This window comes from Petromyzon marinus, chromosome 23 (genome assembly GCF_048934315.1).
Source record: "Petromyzon marinus isolate PM22_M1 ecotype Great Lakes invasive population chromosome 23, UKy_Petmar_22M1.pri1.0, whole genome shotgun sequence".
In the NCBI taxonomy this organism is placed as follows: Eukaryota; Metazoa; Chordata; class Hyperoartia; order Petromyzontiformes; family Petromyzontidae; genus Petromyzon; species Petromyzon marinus.
This window is the reverse complement of record NC_133689.1, coordinates 431,090-453,022: the sequence shown is the minus strand read 5'-3', so window position 1 is coordinate 453,022 and position 21,933 is coordinate 431,090. Positions and strand designations below refer to the sequence as shown.

The window sequence follows — 21,933 nt, the reverse complement described above, 5'->3', positions numbered from 1 at the left end:
GTTTACTCTCGTAAATAAGTGATCCATTTATCCTCTGTCCTTCCAGGGCGGTGCTGTGTTGTTTTGTTGATGGTATTGTCATATAACCACGTGGAGTAGACCCAAGTCCTCTCAGTGCTATCTCTGTATATTTGTTAATTATTCATTGTGATTCGTGGGATTTTATCTCTTTTGTACCCTAAATGGCGATGTGATAACTCAAACTCACAGCTGCACTTTGCCCGTTTGGACGATGGGCCCGTAGTTTATATGGACTCTTGGCAGTGAAGAGCAAAAACAGGAAATAAGTGACATTGTGTGAACACAACTGCCTTAGAAAAATATTTATAAACGGCAAAAGGCACGATTGTTAAACTGGTCCTCCCATGATGCCTCACATGTCACATGGCATCACCAGACTTAGATTTAAAGCTTTCGTGACTGCTAGGATCCATACTCTTTGGTTCTATTGGGTAAAGTCACCTACGTGGGTAAAGTCACCTACGTGACTTTACCCAATAGAACCAAAGAGTATCACCAGACTTACTGCGTGTGTAACGCAAGCAGCCTTTTATCTCAATAGAGTGAAAGTGATGGCCATATGAATTTAGACAGCAGCAAGATGATGTTACAACTCCATACAGGTCTAATTCTTGTTCTTAATCATCGCACAGTGTAACTACCCACACTGATCACGTTGGGGACAGGGCCGTCAGTAAACCAGCTCTAGAGCTGTCTATGAACGATGAGGAACTCGTTAGACAGAAAGGTGCATTGCACGTTGAAAGCTAATAAAGATACAATCATTAACACGTTGGTCCAAGTTGATTCGAGCAGCATTAGTTTCCGCAGCAAACTCTAGACCCTATTTAGACTTTCAGAGTCTCATCAGCAGTGTGGCCTGTTAAACTGATGCCGTGGGGTTGCCCGATGTACAGAGGCAAAAAAAGCACTCCATGAACACCATAGGTCCATTTTGGCACAGAACAGAAAAAAACGAGAATTTGCCAAGGAAGCCTACAGCCGGTGTGCTCAGTTGTCCGGCTTGGCGCTTGCTGCTCATCTGCGCCTGCAGCGCGGTTGGGCGGTTTGTGAGATGCGGTTTAAGGATTTCCTCCGTGCTTATGCGATGTGTCTCAGAGCGTCTCGGTCTCAGCTGTATCCCAGAGGAAACGGAGGTGGGGGTTGAACGTTCACGCTCACAACCACCAGGCAGCTGGTGAGTGGATTGCCCGACGACACGTGTTTCAATTCCAGTAGCCCTCTACCCGTCTGCACGTTCACAGCCGTGCGCTCCGCGAGACAGGAAGTGAGCAAGGCAGTTATTTCAACTGAATCACGATGGTGAGCAGAGAGTGGATGGGAAGAAGGCCTCGGTACAAAGTGGCATTGGCGCCGAGTCATGCTGCGGCTGCCCCCCCCCCCACCACGTGCCCCGATTGCCATCCGCCTGATTCTGTCGCCGGTTTTTCGAGGGCGTTGGGGTGAGAGGCCCTGCCACATCAAGCGCCAGTCGTTGCTGTGGCGCCAGCCCAGTCTCCCTGCCGCCCGTTTTAGACTCACGGCTGTTGACGTCGCACGTATCTCCTGCCATGGCGCTTTTCAAGGTCTGCAAACCGAGTGACGCCTTTAGGGGTCGTTATGGTTTATCAATCGTGTCGTAAGCGATGGGGCTTCCATGCAGCTTCGTTTAAGGCACTGTTGTTGTTATTCCCTCGGATGCTTTTCCGTCTAAGGCATTGCAAGATCTCCTGGAGCCCAGCTCACGCCTCCTATGTGAATAAGGTGTCTGTAACCTCTGTCGGCTTACTGGTTATGACCGTGCTAGCAGACTCCTGGTCTTTAATTATCCCCTTTTTTTGAGGCATGTGTAGTCACCCATCTTTCCAAAGTCCAGCATCCAGGACACATGGGACCCAGCTTGGTAATTTTTGCTCTGTGTGATCTGACACAGATGGTCGCAGCTTATGATGCTGGCAAGCAGGCTAGCAAGTGGGTGGGCTAACAAGTGAGCAAGCGGGTGAGCAAGCGAACCGGCGGGTATGGGAATGAGGTTATGAACTCGCAAGTAAGCGAGCAGGGGGGGTCAACCAACACGATTGTGGGTCATCGGGTAGGTGGGTGGGCAAGCGAGCGGGGAAGCAAGTACGCTGTTTAACAGGCCAGCAAGCATTGTGCGTCACCGTACCATTAAATAAGCGAAGTAGATAGAGCCGTGGGTGGTGCGTGGCGGCGGGAGGGCCTCGACCTCATTGGGCGTCCGTGAAGAGGTTTCCCGTAAGCAATCACGCAGCCTCGGGTCTGGCCCTGCCTGGCCCCGCTGGTCGCTGGAGCCTGGTTACATCTTGTCGTATTATTTAGTTTATTTCTGCGTAAATCTGATGTTCATAGAGCTGAGTCAAATGTGCGTGGGTGTCTACGGACAAGCGAGTGAGAAATGGTTGCAATCTTGGCCAAGTTCTCGACTCCCGGGATGTGTTTCCGCAGTGAGCAGTAGCACTCGTTTAGAGCGTTGATTGTGAGACTCCCGAGGAGGCTGTGTTTGAGATCGGGTTCACTTTGTCTTCCATTCGGCTGAAGCAGTTTATTCACCAGTTTTATGGCCACTCAAACACATACAGCCACAGACCTCAGTCTCTCAAGCTTCATTACCGGGGTCGCAGAGGAAGGAAGTAATTGTCTCGGTGAATGTCAGTTTGATCATTTTTTGAATCGGGAGAGACAGGCGGGAGGGTGGGAATGTGGGAGACCCGGAATGTGGGAGAGGCAGGAAAGTTACTGGGTCAGCTAATGGGAGAGCGAGTGAGAGGGTGTGCACGTGGGAAAGTGAGATTGTGAATTCACTGTTGAGTGATACTGAGTTGGTGGGAGACGCAGGAAAGCTGGGTGAGAAAGAGTGGGTGGATTCACTAATGGGAGAGGGAGAAAGAGCATATATTCTCCGCTTGCAGGGCAGAAAGTTTGTTGAGCAACATTTCTATGTTCATGTCGAGGCTGGTGAGGTGAGCCAGTGGAAGGCGCCAGGAGTAGACATTGATATCCTGATTCGTTACATTATCACATCGTGTTGTGGCTGTCTCAACTACTACAGCCGGTATGATCCATATAAAGGTACGATCAATGAGAATGTGAGCACGTGGTTGAGCCTGCAGTGGATGCGATAGCGTGATCGGCGGTCAAACGAGCGAGCGGGCAAGCTCGTGGGGCCGCCGTGCCCTCTCTGCGAGGGCGCCGTGCCTTGGCGTCGTGTTCGTGTTTGCTTGCCCTTTTGTTGTCTCTGTCTGCTCTTGCCTGCGATCTCGAATCGTGGCCTTCACAGCTCGGGACAAACCCATGCTCGTCGACTGTTTTTTTCATGTTGTGCCATTTAGGTCCAGTTCCCTCTGCCCCCGTTGAGCCACGTGCAGCTGGCACGGTCTGATTCTCATCAGCGGCGCTTGAAGAGGACAAATAGTTTTCGTCGAAACGAGAGTTTTGTTGTTGACGGGTTTTGTGTGCCAAGGGGCCTCACCTCCCGTGACCCATGCTTTCAGGATCCAGCTCGGTGTGCCCCTTATTGCCGGCTGGCACACGTTGCCCAAAACGTGTTGATGCGATTATCGCAGCACTATCGGCGGTCCTGCAAGAAAAACACTTGGTGCTTGCGCAATTCAAACTTGATTTGTTTATGCGCCATTGTTTATGGGGGTTGCCCTTACGCGTGGAGTGATTCAAGCACAGTTTAGCTTTTAAATTGTTTTATTTTCATTTGTTGGGTGTATTATCTAAACTGTGCTGTTTTTAAATGTCGTATTTTGTCTTCAATGACTCCCTTGCTGAGTAGTTATCTCAAGTGCATCTGTGTTCTGGCACCTCTATGTGCTACATTGACGTCCTAGCTGCATCAATGAGTTTTCGCACTCATGGTTCCATGGTTCCATGCGTATATGGCGAACATAACAATGCATTTTCATGAAGCTTCGTAAACTGCTTGATTCTATCGTCACGTTAAACGAACGTCACTTGTGTTGACTGAGCGGGTGCGGAAAGTGCTGCCCTCTACCGTGTGAACCAGAGGTTGGGTGAAGGGATCTCAGTAGTAGTTCTACGAAATGCACTTCTGCAGGCTGTTCTCTAACACCAAGCGTTGCACTGCTCTGCGAGAGATTCGAATGCGTACTTCGGCTCACGATGCCGATCGCACAATTGTGGTAGAAAATGAGAAAGACTGAAAAAAACAAAGAGTATAGAAAGACAGTAATTTAAAAAAAACAGAGGCTGGCGGCATCTTTTCACCGTGCGGTGTCGTCACGTCTGCAGCGCCCCATTGACGGGCCGGCCTTCAGTCCACCCCCACAGCTCATTAGCCTGCTTATCTTGTCGGCAATTAGCATTGCGAGTGCTGCTTCCCAGCGCCAGAGGCGTGCGTCATGCGCGTGGCATGCGTTAATGAATTAGGTGATCTGCTTAAGTGTAATAGCTGCGACGACGACATAATAGCTGTGACGACGATGCAGACCCGCTAAGTGGGACGCCGCTATTTGAAGTCCACGGGAGGCGGATGATTATAAAATTAGAAGAAAAAGCAAACCAACCCCCTGTACTTCCACACAAATTAAAACCCTGGAATGTTGATTTGCGGAGAGAATGTTAACTCTCAATGAACAATGCCCTTTTTTGCTTTATATTGCATACAAATCTGACCGCATCTCATGACCACGCTGTACAGAAACAGTGGGCACTTTTATTTAATACACAGGCAGTCAGTGACAGGCAGAGGGAAAAGGATGATCTTGAGCCTGGATTGGAATGATGAGACATTCCTCCATGCAGTGCGGATGGCCATTGGAAATGTTAATGCTCGCAGCAGCAGAGAATGAGCACAAAAAGGTGATTTCCTGCTCAAATGAGCATGGAAGCTTTAGTGCCTATCTCAAACTCCACACGGAAAGGTCCGTGTTGATGTGAGGCACGAGTTTTGCCACCTTGTGTAAGTGATGTGGCCAGTTGTGTGGTTCAGGTGGACCTACTCGACACCCGCTTGACTCCGGGTCTTCTCAATCACGTACTTGCCAGAATATATGACTGACATTCAACATTTTTGTGCCTGATGTCTGTGCGTACATTTTTTTTAATGCAAAGGTGGCAGCCTTAAGCAAGAAGAATGGCTGTTCAAGCTGTGTGATGAAGTTGCCGGAATTTTGTAACCTGCCTAGACTGGACAGAGCTGTCACCACCTTGCATCGCATTTTGTGCTCAAAGAACAATGTATATAGGAATAATCATAATATTCAGGTCTCGTGCTCACAATACCAAAACATTCCATTTTGTTCATAACAATAACAACTTATGCAGGAACCTCTCACTGAGTCAGGAGGCTGTTTGCAGAAGAGTCCTGCATTGGGACGTCTGACAAATTCCTTTTTCAGGAGTTCTGCATTTGGCATGAAGACAGTAATCAGAGAAAATAATTACTCACAAGGGGTAACACTCAACGGTTTACGTGAAACATCAAGCTCACAGCCACCCACTACTTCCTCTGCTGCCATCCACGATCCAACCTTGACGCCTTGCAGCTTTGGAAGTTTTACAAATCTCTTAGTGATCTACCAACTCCTGCCTCATGCATTTTCAGCCTGGCCCTCTCTGTCCGGAAAACTTTACCATCCTGCAGGTCGCTCCATCGCTTCCCGGCTCCTCCCTCTTCCGGGACAGCCTCATTCGCCATATTGGCTACCTTTCCGCTGCTCTGAGCAATTACGCAGATCTCAGAGCGAGACCCTAGTTTTTGGCTGCTGTTCCGGTGGCTGTGGTGGCATAGCGGCATGCTGAGGCCTGGCCCTTGAGAGGCGGTGCCCCCTTAGCCGGACCTGCGGCGTAGGCCGGCCCCTGTCATTAACACCGTGTGAACGGCGCGCGCCGTAATCCGTCAATGCGTTGGGCGCGTGCCGAGCCAGGATTTAATCTGGAAAGAAAACGCCGGGCAAGTCCGAGCGGGATCTCTGACCCGACGCGCATTCCACTGCTGCCCGGCCATGTGGCCCATGCGCGCGTTCCTGTGACAGCCGAGTTGGTGTGCGTTATACTCCCGGAGATGTTGTCACGTGACATGCAAGGCATGGTGAGAGGACTGATAGAATGGTTACAACCTTGGCTTGTGCTGTCTGCAAATCCCAAGTCGCGCATATTGGTATTACTATTATTTTCCCGGCCACGTAGCTCATCGTTAAAGCAAACAGCTCGCAATCATAAGGGTTGCGAGCTCAAGTCCTATTTGAGTCGTTGATCCAGCCCATTATCCTTCCCTTCAGGGTCGATGAAATAGATACCATTTTGTGGGGGAAGTCCACAATGGATGTCCTATAGAGAGACTCGCCCCACCACAGGGAAGCAGAATCTCCCCCACTAGCTTAGGAATATAAACAGGAGATCACTTGGACTTTGTTTCAAGACATTTCTGGCTGACAAATCTCTCTCCCCATTCACAGAACGTGTTACAGTTGCCTGTACACCCCCCCCCCCCTCACGCGCCAGTCACCCCTCGTGTCTTTTATTGTGCATTCATTGACAGGCACGTGAAGAGAGCGTGGTTCAGTGAAAGGTACTCGGGCGCTGTTACGTTTTACTGTGAGAATTGTGAAACCTTTACGGCTCTCCGTCACCTGCCCTGAGGTTCGTGATGGGGGTTGTGATGTTGGCCTATTGGCATGCCACAGGTCGCCAGGAGGAGAGTTTAGAGGTGTTATGGGATCTGTTGTATAAAAGCAAAATAAGTTTTGTATGCTTCCTCCTCCCCACAAAAACACGCTTTCTCCTCGGATTACCACCTGCTTGCAAACAGAGGGAATGGACGATTAAATGTACTCGTTCTCTTTTGCCGGAATTCATTCACCCGTGACGTGCCCACTCACACCCATGTGCACGTGATGGTGTGCGTGGGTGCTTTGGAAGCCGGCGTCATCCGTGACTGCGCTGCGGCTCGGCGTGGAGGAATAAGAAAGCTGCCCCTTGATGGTATCTACCCCCTGTGCTCAACTGCCTCCTGTGCTCAACTGCCCCCTGTGATCAGCTGCCCCGGGTGCTCAGTGGCTCATATGATCAGCTCTCCCATGTACTCAGCTTGCCCCGGGTGCTCTGCTGCCCCCTGTGAGCAACTGCCCAGAGTGCATAATAGAGGTTTTTTTTGGGTTAGATCGCGTAAATATAGAAATGTGTCGTTAAAACCCGCCACCACCCGACACGTGATCTATCCCAAAAAACCTCTATTATGTATGATATTGGTCGTGAAAGCCTCCTACTAGGTGTTAAACTGCCCAGAGTGCGTAGCTAGCTGCCTCTTGTGATTAGTTACCCTGGATGCTCGGCTGCCCTGGCTGCTCCGCTACTCGGGGTGCCCGGCTGTCCCCCTGTGATCAACTGCCCTAGGTGCTCAGCTGTGCTGAGTGCTCGGCTGCCCTGTGTTTGGCCAAGAGGGGTTGGGTAGCTCTGTACTACCACCAACTTCTCACAGAGGTTGTGAGGCCACTGGACACCAGTGGTGTAACTCGACAGTGCACCTGGGCCCATGGCCCAAAGGAGCTGGGCTATGAAGAGAGGGAGTGGGAAATCGGACAGTGGCAGCTCCATTTCTCTGCCAGGCCCATGCCAGCCTCACCGGGCCCTCGCGCTGGCGTTGTCTTGTGCAAGAGTTCGTGTGCGGCTGTCATGAGTCGCGTAACACGACACATCCCCCAACAAAGCCTCATGATCAGCGTTACCCACAGCTCCGACGGAGCCAGGCGGTAATGCGAGCTCGCAACCACGCGGCGCGCCGCCGTTTCAGGCTGCCTCCAGCTGTTGCACTATTTGGCAAGATCGCTGCACTGATCGGTCAACCTGCGCTCCTTGGCATCACCCGGCGAATAGCCGTTTCGGCGCTCCGAACGCTCCGCGTCCCCGATCGGCAACGTTGCCCGCTCAATAACGAGAGCCGATTGGCTGGCGCGGTCCTTTCGCACCAGAGCACGAGACAACAGATGCCATTGTGCAACGCGTCTGCCTCGGCACTCGGTAAGAATATCGCCGGCGTAGGCCCCGAAAGGCAGTAGGCGACAACTAGGGAGGACGCGTCGGAGTTTATTTCCGAAGAGGTCACCCGGCCAAACGCTTTGCTCACCAGGCTATTTTTATGGCATCTGAATTCCAGGCGAGTGTCCAGTTGTATTCTAAGATGTCGAAGCTCCGGTGGTCTTTCTAGAAGGACATCAGTCAGCGGCCAGAGAGACACAAAGTTGGTTGCCTGGGCTAACTCCCTACCTACACCTTCATGGTTCGTGTATTCCAGTAATTTCTAATTCAAAACAAGGAAGTTGGCATGAACAGTGGAGGGAGGATCCTCAAGATGTAGAAAGCTCTTGTAGTTGCCTGTTATGGCTGTGTGCCCCAGTTCGTCCTACATGGGTATGCAGCTTTGTCAAGAAATAAAGAGGAGATTAGAGCTCGCTTTGAGAAATACCTTTGTGATGTTACAGCAGTAACTGGGTAAACGTACAGAAAGCACAACGCCGTGACGTCGGAATGAGAGTGCTGCAGCTACAGTGATCTCACAAACTTTAGTCTTCTTTCTCTGTCTAATAAAACTTTAAACTCGCATTGAAGAGCCCGGTATACACAGCATGGGAACTCCTGTGTGAAATAAGATCCATATGATTTCATTTTAGTTGCGCCTGAAAAAAATATCGATTGTTTTTTTACTTTTACCAGCACAGTCCAAGTACATTATCCCAGTCGAGTGTCTCTGTAAACGATAGATGTCAGGACTGTTGCTTGGATGGCTGACTCCAAATGTTTCTGCTGAGATGGGCAGGGCCTCTATATCCACCACAGCAGCAGTGGAACTCAGTGGCATGCAGTGGCGATGGCAGCAAGGCCGAGAGTGGCACTGCAACATTGCTCGGAGGCCAGCCGCTGCCACTTGAAGCCACCGCCACGTCCTGATAGCCATCCGCCAGTTGTTGCAGTCACGTCGGCTTTCACTTGTGTGCGGAGGCTGTGTAGCGTGATGTCTTACGATATTAAGATATTTGGGCAGTGCCCTGACCTACCCGTCTGCGTAGGCGCCATGCAAATTGATCCAAATCCAGTGCAAAAATAGAACAAAAATCACCACACTTGTGTATTAACACTCATCATCAGCCATGATACATTCACTGTTGGACATCCTCTTGAGTGCCAGTTTTGGCTGCCACTCGTTCGTTATTGTCGTGCACTGTCCATGTCCTGCTCAAGCCCACTTACTCTTCGGAAACCTGCGCGCGTTCTTGAATGCACGTGTTCCTATTTCTGTCTCTCCGTGCAGCACTAATGTGCCTGATATCGCAGAGCCAGAGCCCCTGTAAATGCAGATTTCGCAACTCTGAGAAATGGCGTCAGATTCGGGCGAACAACGATGCTGTGCAAGCACTCGATTGCTGTTCTCACTGGAGAGCCTCCAGGATTTAACCTCTACCTCGTGACATTAGTCCACGTGAAATTAGATCTGCACATCTCACAGCAAATCCACCCGCTACGTCCATCACGAGTGGTCATTCAGAGAGAACCCAGATTGAGGTAACTCCGACTAGACCATGGACCACACAGCGGTGAACCGCTGTGTGGATGCTGAGTATTCAACGAAGGCACCGACGCAATCCACCTCACATCCACTGAAGCCTTTTCCTGGCAGTCTACTCATGTACAGTGAGGGAAAAAAGTATTTGATCCCCTGCTGATTTTGTACGTTTGCCCACTGACAAAGAAATGATCAGTCTATAATTTTAATGGTAGGTTTATTTGAACAGTGAGAGACAGAATAACAACAACATATTCCAGAAAAACGCATGTCAAAAATGTTATGAATTGATTTGCATTTTAATGAGGGAAATAAATATTTGACCCCTCTGTAAAACATGACTTAGTACTTGGTGGCAAAACCCTTGTTGGCAATCACAGAGGTCAGACGTTTCTTGTAGTTGGCCACCAGGTTTGCACACATCTCAGGAGGGATTTTGTCCCACTCCTCTTTGCAGATCTTCTCCAAGTCATTAAGGTTTCGAGGCTGATGTTTGGCAACTCGAACCTTCAGCTCCCTCCACAGATTTTCTATGGGATTAAGGTCTGGAGACTGGCTTGGCCACTCCAGGACCTTCATGTGCTTCTTCTAGAGCGACTCCTTTGTTGCCTTGGCCGTGTGTTTTGGGTCATTGTCATGCTGGAATATCCATCCACGACCCATTTTCAATGCCCTGGCTGAGGGAAGGAGGTTCTCACCCAATATTTGACGGTACATGGCCCCGTCCATCGTCCCTTTGATGCGGTGAAGTTGTCCTGTCCCCTTAGCAGAAAAACACCCCCAAAGCATAATGTTTCCACCTCCATGTTTGACGGTGGGGATGGTGTTCTTGGGGTCATAGGCAGCATTCCTCCTCCTCCAAACACGGCGAGTTGAGTTGATGCCAAAGAGCTCCATTTTGGCCTCATCTGACCACAACACTTTCACCCGGTTGTCCTGAATTATTCAGATGTTCATTGACAAACTTCAGACGGGCATGTTTATGTGCTTTCTTGAGCAGGGGGATCTTGCGGGCGCGGCAGGATTTCAGTCCTTCACGGCGTAGTGTGTTACCAATTGTTTTCTTGGTGACTATGGTCCCAGCTGCCTTGAGATCATTGACAAGATCCTCCCGTGTAGTTCTGGGCTGATTCCTACCGTTCTCATGATCATTGCAACTCCACGAGGTGAGATCTTGCATGGAGCCCCAGGCCGAGGGAGATTTACAGTTCTTTTGTGTTTCTTCCATTTGCGAATAATCGCACCAACTGTTGTCACCTTCTCACAAAGCTGCTTGGCAATGGTCTTGTAGCCCATTTCCAGCCTATTGTAGGTCTACAATCTTGTCCCTGACATCCTTGGAGAGCTCTTTGGTCTTGGCCATGGTGGAGAGTTTGGAATCTGATTGATTGATTGCTTCTGTGGACAGGTGTCTTTTATACAAGTAACAAGCTGAGATAACGAGCACTCCCTTTAAGAGTGTGCTCCTAATCTCAGCTCGTTACCTGTATAAAAGACACCTGGGAGCCAGAAATCTTTCTGATTGAGAGGGGGTCAAATACTTGTTTCCCTCATTAAAATGCAAATAAATTTATAACATTTTTGACATGCGTTTTTCTGGATTTTTGTTGTTATTCTGTCTCTCACTGTTAAAATAAACCTACCATTAAAAATATAGACTGATCATTTCTTTGTCAGTGGGCAAACGTACAAAATCAGCAGGGGATCAAATACTTTTTCCCTCAATGTACGCATGGAATTATCAGTTGCTGTTCATCCAGCCATGCGCAAGCTGTAGAGCTACATTGTGAACACAGAACGGTGCAGCAAACTTCTGTTCTACACCATTCTCCAACTTCTTAGTTTCCCACCTTCACCAGCCCACACTGACCAGCGTGGTGAAGTATGGTCAAACAACCCAATGACGCACACAGCGTGGGGAGGCCCTCGTCCAGCAGGGGATTGACAAATGGACTCCACCTGTTTATGCGACGTTTCGCAGCGTTGTCGCACGAGGGGTTGTAATCCTGAGTGATGTCACTGCGCGCTCTTTGCCAACCTGGTTTGTGTAAAGCAGGGGTGGGGAACGTCCGGCCCGCGGGCCGTATAAGGCCCGCGAAATCATTTGGTGTGGCCCTGCCAAGGCAACCGCAGGCGGGACTCGAAATTCAATGAATCTAGGAGCAAACCTGGAAAAGCAGTCGCGAGTAGCAACTTAATCAATACCAGCTAACATCATCACACGCCTCAGCAAAGAGAAGCAGTTTCAGCCATCACATTAGGGGTGAGTTAATTAAATGTTTGACCAAATATAACAGGCAAATTTTTAAATTGATAATTTTGTATGGCCCGCGAATGATGTTATAAATATCCAAATGGCCCTTCGCAGAAAAAAGGTTCCCCACCCCTGGTCTAAAGGGACCGACCCCCTGCCAGCACGTCGTGTTCACCGTGGCGAGTAACCAGTCGAAGTGAGTGCTCGCGACCGCTCGTATAAAGATGCAGCGCTTCCCTTCCCGGTTTCTGTGAACGTGGGCCAGCGGCGAAACGTGACGCACTCTTCGTCCACATGTTCCTGTCTCTCGGTGCGCCCCGTCTCCTCTGCGCTGCCTTCTCCATGTGAACGGGCGACCAATTGTCAGGCGCCGCGTTAGTGCTTACCCTGACCTAGGGCTGGGGCAGCGCTCCCTCACCCGCCGCGTGCTCATTAGGACTTTCAGAAACCTTTGGTGGGCAACCGCACATTAGTTGCCACTAAAGTCTGATCACGCTAGGACTGTACACATCGACCGTGTGCTGAGAACCACTTGAAATACAACAGGTGACGGAGCGTGCTAAAATTAGAAACTCGGTGTTGTCAGCTTCAAAAATTTCCCCTCTGGTACCCGTGACAGGATTAATATAATTTGTCGACTGTTTTTAAGTGGTAGGCCTTATGTGGCTGTAGGTCATATGAAATGAAGTCAAAGGACCAAACTGGTCCATGGGCCATAGGTTCCCCATCCCTGGCCCTAACCCTGGCCCTTACCCTAACTCTAATCCTAACTCCGCGTTGGGCAGAGTGGCTGGGAGGCCAAAAAAGTACGCATGTGTCCTTTTTCGTATTTATTGGTGTGTTTTGACTGAGAGGCACTGGGGTTCAGCCGTTGGTGGGGGTTTGACTTTGCGCGGTTCATCTCATTTAATGGTTACGCTCTCTGCTCGCTCCTTCGAGCCGACAAAAGTTATTTGAGGGGGATGCTACCAGGGACTGGATTAGGGCAATTGATAGCAGCCGTAGTTGCACTGGAGAGAGTGGCTGTAAAAAATAAACAAACTGCCCCAGGGAAAGAAGCTTTCCTTTGTGTTGAAGCGCTACCGCCCCGACTTTACAGCGAGCACCGTCAGGTGCAGATCGCTGCTTTATCAGATCGCAGCCGTGTTCTGAGGCCATCTCTGTCGTTACGGTTCGTGCACGGATAAGGGGAGGGCTGAGCGGGCGAGCACACTACCCCAGCCCGGCTGCATTCCCCCGTAGCGGGGCCTCATTTGACTAGGGGAAAGAGTGCTCGGGTTTTCCTGCTTCACAGGGTCCCCTCCCTTCCCTCCCCCAACCCCTCCCCCACCTCGGAGAAAGTCTTCCATGAGAAGGGCTGCAGCTGCGAGAAGAGCTTACGTAAGATTGGAATGGCGACCGCGGTGCTAGCAAGGACCCGCAGAGACACGTGCCACACCAGACAATCCACAGAATGCCGCTGCCAGACTTCTTGCGCGCACCCGTGAACAAAACCACATCACACCCAAACTCCGATCATGCCACCAGCTTCCAGTCCAATCCAGAATCAATTCAAGATGGCACTCACCATTTTCAAGATCCTCCATGGACTCCCTTTTCCCTCTCATCTCACTCTACTCCCCTCCACATCCTCTGCCCTCTTGTCTCACTGTTCCTCTCCACTCAGTTACCTACCTCTCCCCTGTCATCTCGCTCTACTTTCCTCCACGCAATCTCTGCTCCAGCAGTCAATGTCTTCTGTCAAAGCCCCCAGGTAACTTTTACTCAATGGTAGGTGGCTCATCCTTCTCCACTGCCTCTGTAGTCTGGACAAAAAGGGCTACTGTGCAGGAGCATGCACTGCCTGCCTCATTTGTTCTCTCTGCTTAATTACATTCGCTCGAAGGTTTATTTTGTGTACAATTTACATACATTGTTAAAGGATCCACACAAATTCAGCACGTCTACAAGTGTCAGAATCACTTTAAATCGATGAACGATTACACGCTCGCCAGCCGCCCCCAGAGACGTCTCGTCTCGAAAGACTTGGGTTCGCGAGTGTCATGGCGGCAGTCATCGTCTGTGGGCCCCTCTGGGGTGCGCGACATCACAAATGCGTGAGCACCGGGCTCATGGGTTGACGTGACCCGATTTGAAGGATACAGCCTTGAGATTAGCCGTGTTGAGGGTTGTGCGGATTTGTTGCTCACGCGGGCGTCTCCGCGAGGAAGCCGGTGCCCCACCCTGCCCCCTTGTCTCTCACCCCATTCCCCGGGTATCGCGCGCCTCTTTGCAACCGAGCCAGACAAGCTCCTCAGTCTGGTGATGCGACACCGATAGCACAAGCGGCATAAAATTGGGGAGAAAGACGCCTAAATTATTGATCCTCTTCATGGGGATAGCTTAGTGGTGGACTCGCAGAGTTGCAGTTCGTCACGTGGGAAGTGCATTTGAACAGATCTGGCCGCTAATCCACGTAAGCATAGGTGACAGCAGCGTGGGTGTGTGGATGCCTGCCAGGATGCACTTCCTGGAGCACCTGTGCACACCCTGTGGGGGGGGGATGGAGGTGGAGGGGAACATCGGTACCGCCCCTCCCGCACGGAACCTTCTCAGGGTTCTGTACAGAGACGATAGACATGGTTATTTTACAGAGATTGAGGCAGTCGATCATAGGCAGAGGAAAGAAGGGGGATCCTGATCCTGGACTTGAACAGGACTAGCGAGTCAACAGGACGAATGTCTGGGGGAAGAGAGTTACAGGCTAAGGAGGTAGCAAAGGCGAACGAGTGACCTGCCCCACTGAGCAAGGATTGGCCGTTGGTTGCTGGAGCGGAAATAAGTGAAATGATAGGTGAGAGGCCAGCAGGGGTTGGTGCACTCTTTAAATTGATCCAAGGGTCGATTGGGAGCCAGTAGAGTGAACAGAACATTGGGAGGATGAAAGCCTGATTCGTACTTCAGAAGTTTAATTCCAGAGTACTTGCATGGTGAACCACCAGGGCTTGCCGGGTGTTTTGGGGTCGGGTTGGGAGGTGTAGGCTAGGAGATGGCCGTGCTGGGTATAATCCCCTCAGATACGTTGTCTGGGTTTCTCCACGTTCTCTGCTTTCCTCCCAAATACCAGAACCTCACGATTGGAATTGGGTAAGCAGACCAGTATCACAGAACCCTCCTGAAAAAAGAACAACTAATTGTTTTTTGTAATTATGAAGACTCGTGCTATGCGGTGGGCAGCAGAGGGCAGTGCAGCAAAATCCACGGTTGTACTTTACTTGCTGTGCTTCGATGTCTACGTTCCCCGCCTTCACAAAACGGCACCAACCGGCGTGGTGAAATATGGTCAAGAACTCCCCATCACCTGCAGGGACTGGCTCAAGCTGTCTGAAATAAGAACCCGGCGCTGCAAGCTGCGTGGTGGATGGTGGCAACTGGAAATGGCTTTGGTCGCTGACGATGCTGAATAAAGCGCATCGAGGCAGCGCTGACCCAACTAGCCAGGTGCGCTCGGGACTCGCGCTGTGTTCCTCTCTAGTGCTCGCTCGTCCTGGTATTGCCAGGTTGCTGCCGAACCACTCGCATGCACACCCTGATGATGTGGGCTACAGGCCAGTGGCCAGTTACATCCAACAACCTGAGTGGAATTTGTCATTTGTCTACCATTAATTTATCCGCCAAGTGGATCGGGCAAGGTGGTTACTCTCACCTCTTCTAGGACATCTGGCTAGCCTGGAAGAGGAGGCCAAAAAATACCTTCAAATATAGTCGAGGCCATTCTGCCAGCAGTGGTGTGAGCAAGCAATGTCAGGACTCCACCTTTGCCTGTTTACCTTTACTCTTAGTTTGTGAGTTAAATATGAACATGTTCCGTGGAAAAAGTGACTTAGAATTTGTGCAAACAGACTCGCGTGCATGTTGACAGAACGGCCGCGACGCATCACTGCCTGGGTGATTTTCCTCATTGTCGATGATGGAGACGTAGGAGGATTTTGCACCAAAAATAAAAAAACAGGAACCTATGGGCTCAGCGTGTTTCATAATCTCCCACTCGAATCCTCTGAGATCTGGAGCTGGGATGAGACGAGGGTTGTTCGATCCAGCTGGGACGTCCGGTTCTAACGGGATACCGCTGCTCTTCTTCCTCCTCCTGCTTTGCATATCTGGGCTCACGTAGTGGATGTCCCCCCCCCATCCAGGGGCCTGGTCGTCTCACGAAGGGGCGGTCCCTGGTGTGTGCTGCTCGGCATGGCTACTCGCGATCGACTAACGATTTCCGCGGGCCCGCCACAAATGACCAGGTGTTGAAGAAGAATGGGACCTCGTGACGCTGTCCGTTATCCGGTGCAGAGCCCTGAATGCCCTTATTGCGGGTACGTCTTCAAGATCCTGCATGGCCTCGCCCGTCACACGACCACCCTGTCATCTCGCTCCACTCCTCCCTCATCTCATTCTGCTCTCTTTCATACACTATCGTACCTCTTCCCTCTCATCTCACCCTCCACACACTCTCCTACCTATCCCCTGTCAGCTCATTTAATTCCTTCCACGCACTCCGCAACAGCGACCAGAGCATTTCATTGAAGTCCCCAGTCAATCTTTGCTGATTCTCCTCTGCCGTTAACTCCCTGCCGCTGTTTAAGTCCAGGCCTGAGAGCTTCTGTCTGTGAAGTAAATACGCTCACTGAATCTGTGCTGCATCTTGCAATGTGGCCGCATTTACACGCCGCTATATTAATCCACTGCATTGTATTTAGGAGAGTGGAAGTATGGTCAAGTGACCTTTGCAATCTACACGGTGTGGAGAGAGGCCCTCTTTCAGGAGTGTATTGTCAATGGGCTGTGAATTATAACTTATTTATATATTTGTCTGTGTGAACGTTACGTACGACGAGCATGTGCGAGCGTGACTGAATTCCCCCACGGCAAGGCTGTGCAAAACTCTACATGTTGGTGGCAAGGTGCAGGGAAAACATCCCCACAATCGGCTTTGGTTACACAAAATGCTTTAATACGACGGCGGTAGCTGCGGGGGGCTAAATAAAGGCCGCCGAAAGTAATCGCGGTGGTGCGTTTCGGCGCGCACCACGTGCCATTCTGCACAACTGTCCTCCCCCTTCCCCACCACCGGGGTCCCGCATCGCCCCGCTGGTGCCGCCCGTGGAATTCCTGTCCGAGGGGGACGAGGGTCTTCTCCGAAATCCGATCCCGCACTTTGAACTCGAGTCGAGTTCAAAGTGCGGCCAGCTCCTGCTGGCCGCGGGCGCTTGGCAGCCGGCGTCTGCTTTTAGTCCTGAATCTCGAGCCGAGTGGCAACGTGACACCCACTCGTGCGATATTTGTCGTAGAGGCCTCTTGCGTAATGGCGACCCTGCCATAGTTAATCTTCAAGTCTTGCTCTTGGCTGTGCGGGTCGACGAGACGGTTGGCATAGCTCTCCCACGTATTATCGGGTTGTACTGCATGATGTCTGACGTTTTTCTCCACGTACTGGGAGCTTCTTCAGGAGCTCCCATCTCATGGAGCGAAACATCGGACGATGAGCCAGAGAACAGGCCGTCCGTACAGCCTGAATGCACATCGGAGAGGCTATACAACTGCAAAAACTCTATGCAGTGGTACAAGGGAGTTAGTGTGTTGAAACCTGGAAGGGAAAACTGCTGCATGAATGTTTTCCCGTGAGAGAAACCTTGACTTGCGATGAACGTGGGCGATGTGGCGCTCACGTGGGAGCGAGAATGCGAAGGCTTCAGTGCCGGGAAAACGGCTGTTTAGTGTTGAGACGCTCTTAGGCGGGGGGGAGGACGTGTCCGGAGCTGATCGTGTTCATTCCTAACGCACCGCAACCGTCCTGTGCCTGGCCTCCTCCACATCCTTGGGCGTGTGAATGAGTTGATTTGCATCGTTAATTACTGCCCAACACCCACGCTTCTGGTCTGTAGTGGTCTGATCATGATCATCGGTGAATTGTTTTTTTTTTATCTTTGCAGACTATTTACGAGTGTCACTGCATACCCTCTGTTATTATTATGATTACGGGTGTTTACCCAGGAAAGCCTGAGTCTCAAAACTTTGAGGAGGATCCTACAAAATGTTTGCATTGGGAGGTGATGTTTGTTGTGTTAATCCCAATTAAGTAATTTGTGGTGTAATGTTTCAAATTTGGAAAACTTGGACCGTGATGCCGGCACACAATGGCCTATTCTTTTTTGAATGGCATCACAGGATCTGCAACATGCATCGTGAAGGAGATGTCAGAATAGTATATCATGGTTAATACACCTGCAGTATTTACCAGTGCAGCCACTCGGTTTGCACCGCAGACCTCTGTAACAAGGGGCGAATGCATTACTGCTGGGACGTGCCATCTCCCCCAGTGCACGCCGGGCTGCCAGCTCACGCGTTAACCCTATAAAGAAACCTTTCACCTACTGGCCCGGTAAGTTTTTGGGAGAAGAGAAGTGAGACCCGAGAGGGAAGGAGCGCGTGGGGGAGAGTGACTGTGCTCGGCGTTGGGCGGTCGTGCGTGCCCGGGCAGCCTGGATCCGGAGCGAGCGGGCAGCGCTCATTCCGGTTTGTCCGGAATTTCTCAACTGTGCGCGTGACTCGAGGTTTCCAAGCGGAGAACGTGCACAGTCTCCCCATGAGACGGCGCTGCGTCAGGCCCAGCACAGCCAGGCATGGCAGCTCATGCGGTGGCTCTCGCATCTCGCTTTATTCTCAGTTTTTGCGATCTTTATTATTCTCCTCTTGCTTAACTTGTTTTTATGTTACACGTGCTTTAGGCAGAATCCCAAAGCCTGACGTGGTTTTATATAAAAATACTTTTTTTTTAAATCACACTTTTGCATTTTGCTCCCCTTTGTTTCAACATTGTTCACAAAAACAATGATCCCTCCAGAAGCCCTTCTTGCCAGCTGAGCCACACCTTACTTCTGGCTCGGCCAGCCCTGGCAGAGGCTCATCGTGTTCATCCTCCCCTCCCTTCCCGAGCCTCTACTACATCGTCTGTCAAGATTTCCCCTACTTGCCGGAGTGCAGTCGCCTCTAGAGGGAGTGGTGCCCGGTGCTCGGCGCTGGGCGCTCGTCTGCCAGCACGTCCGATAACGCGGACACTGGCCTTGCACACGCCATTCCATCGTAAAAACGCCGAGCCCCTCTCGGTTTACCGGACGGGGTCGGTCGGCATAATTGGGCGTGGGGGAAAATGGGTTAGTTCTTCCCGGCGGCCGCAGCCTGTGGCATCCCGTCAAGAACGTCACCTCGGGCCGGAGGGACCAACACGCTCGCGTGTGTGGCGGCGTGCCAGGACCCAATGCCGATGCGGAGGCCTCGCTTCCCGCCCTGGCCGGGGATCATGACACGAGCCACGCGTTATCAAACGGCGCTTTTGTTTTAGCCCTAACACAAAACGCGCCGTGTTTCTGTTTTTCGGGGCGTTCTTGGTTTGGTTTCTTGGCTGGGGGCTCGGCTGAAACTTTGATGGGGGGGTGGAGGAGGGGGTTCCCGTGGCTGCCATGGCTTCTCATGCCAGGTTCTGTTGTGATAGTGGTGAAATCGAACGTGGGGAATAAATTGATTTTCGGAAACAGATCATTGTCCTTCGGCTTATATTTGGCCAAAGAAATATATTTTTACAAATTCCTGTGGCCCGATTTTATGTTTTGCAATGACCCGTGCAGTATTAATTACATTTTAAGTAAACCTTTAATTTCCCAATCAATGTTTAACTCTGAGTAAATTACTGGCTAACTGTCAATGATAATATTTACATTTAAGAGAAATGTTTTGAGTTAAGATAATCCGTTCATGCACTGCCAAACAAGAGTTGTGACGAAAATGGAAGTAGCTCTGGTGGCCTCAAGTTTGCGTGCCAAAATGTCAAGTTGGAGTGCCAGGTGTGGGAGTGACATTTCACCCTCCCCCATGCATTAATACATTCACTCAGTCACTGTAATTAAACAAACGAGTCGGTTAAGAGAGAGCTGGGAACATGGGTACTTTCCCCAGGCATAACCTCAGTCGTTTGAGACTCACACTCGCTAAAGGCTACTCTCCCCTATTTATCGGCAGTGAGCTCAGGTGATGGCATCTGACGTAAGTGCCAGAGCGAACAACCTTCTCTGTCCAGACTTGCCGTGCAATAACGAGCCGAGCTCGTTGCCAAAAAATTGAACTTGTTTTGGGCGCGGCGGAACATGCTGTTCAAACGCTGCCATAATGTCTGTTGCGTAAAGCTGTCGGAGCTATCGGGCTTGACAGGTGACGTTCAGGGTGGCTTCTTGCAGAGGAGCAGGAAGGGCCGCATGCTCACCGGAGGGGCGACTCTCTTCTCCTGCTGGCACGGGCGTTCCATCCAGCGGTAGTTCCGTTTAGGCATCCATCTTCCTACCCTGGCGCAATTGTCAGCTTTTGTGGTTAGCTCAATTCTAGCGTTGATTAAGTGTGTGTGTGTCTTGTTTGTATTGTGTTGTTTGTACTATCTTATTTCTCTGAGCTGTACTGTCTATCATTTGTACTGTGTTTGTCTCATGTACGTTAAAATCTCGCGTTGTCGGTTTTGCTTTTACGACTCATTTCAGTTGGATCTCTCGTTTGTTTTGTCTTTCTACCTTTCCCATTGCGCGAGTGTAAAAGTCAGTTTTTAACTCAATCGCTGAATCGTGACAGATGTATTTAAACGTCTGGAAAGCAGTTGGCAGGAGTTGATTGGAAACAGTGCTGAGGAACACCTTGCCGTGTCGGGGGATGTGTGGGCAGCCCAACCGCATACCCGGGTGTCCCTGGCCGACTCTTGAAATGTGACGTGGCTTACTGCAGCCCACAGGTCCAGGGCTTGGCCATCGGGCACCGTAAGGGCCCTGTCCCTGCTTTAAAAGCCGCCACTGTGCCGCTACCCACGCTGCTTTGCTCGTCAAAGATGGTGGCGGAATAAAGCCAGGAGTGTCGAGCTCTATCTTTCTGTGCCTGCGTGTGACCGGCTGGCACGTCGCTACGTTCGTGAACGGCGCCGCTTTAAACCCCTCCGAGGGATGGAACAGCGCAGTTGCACCACCAAATGCTAGAAAGAGAAAAGTCAATGATGACGCATTGTACCGTGCAATCATTGAAGATTTGGTCCCACAAGGATTGAATGCTGATGTACTGGCCCTGGTGAGACACTGCCTCACCAATGCATACTTCACCTAGAACGGAACATTCTATAAACAAACTGAAGTGACCCCAATGGGTTCTCCCTTATCTCCGGTTGTAGCCAACATTTTCATGGAAAAATTTGAGACGGACGCCATCCAGGCTTAATCAAAAAGAGACCAGATGGCTCAGAGCCATTCTGTCTACAGGAAAGTAACCCATACTGATGCCTACCTAAAACCTGACTCCCACCACCATCCATCCCAGAAGAATTACCTCATCAAAACGCGACACCATAGAGCTCAATGTATCTCCGACCATGAACACCTAACCAGTGAACTCAAACATGTACACTAAGCTCTCAAGGCGAATGGATATTCTGACTATACAATCCACAAAGCCATCACCCCAACCGTGATGAAGGAGCCATCTGAAGATCCAATCAAAACCATCACCTTGCCATACATAGCAGGGGTAACCAAAAAGATTTCCAAAATATTGAACAAACACAAGCTCCAGGCCCGATTTAACACCGTACATAAAATTAGTGATCTGATCTCATCTGTGAAGGACAAGATTCCTGACATGCAATATCCCAGTGTCTACAAGCTAAGCTGTATCTGCGGCAGCAGTTACATTGGGGAAACTAAGCGACATGTTTCGGACCGTGTTTGTGAACATAAGGCAGATTTGAAACATGATAGGACCAATAATTCTGCCGTAGCTGATCATTAATTTTAATGTGGCTGGCTCACACGACGTAGATTTCTCTAAGACGATGGTACTTTGTAAGCCTACTGTCTATCAACAAAGATTTGTTCATGAAGCCATCCATATATACAGACCCAGACACAATTTCAACCGAGAAGACAGTTATAAACTCAGCAATCATTGGAAAGATGTCATCAACCACTTTGGGTCATGACTTGATTTGTAATTTCTTGTCAACCTCCACCGGCAGCAGTGTGGATGTGTGGAGGTGCAATGCCGCCCATCTCTACCGCATCTCTCTTCCCCTATCTCT

At 50.5% G+C, this 21,933-nt stretch overlaps 1 protein-coding gene across 4 annotated transcripts in view; it reads left to right on the top strand.

The window, feature by feature from the left end:
* The window catches only part of TRIT1 (tRNA isopentenyltransferase 1), a 67,700-nt gene that overhangs the window by 18,586 nt on the left and 27,181 nt on the right, over positions 1–21,933 (top strand). The window contains exon 2 of one of the 4 annotated variants that reach the window (XM_076068900.1): positions 15,977–16,150. The exons of 2 other annotated variants lie outside the window; for them this stretch is intronic. In XM_076068900.1, the coding sequence (XP_075925015.1) occupies positions 16,136–16,150 (15 nt within the window). In that variant the 5' untranslated portion in view covers positions 15,977–16,135. Of the gene's footprint in view, positions 1–2,974; positions 3,091–15,976; positions 16,151–21,933 lie in introns of those variants that run through there. One more of the 4 variants, XM_076068901.1, reaches the window with a different exon arrangement.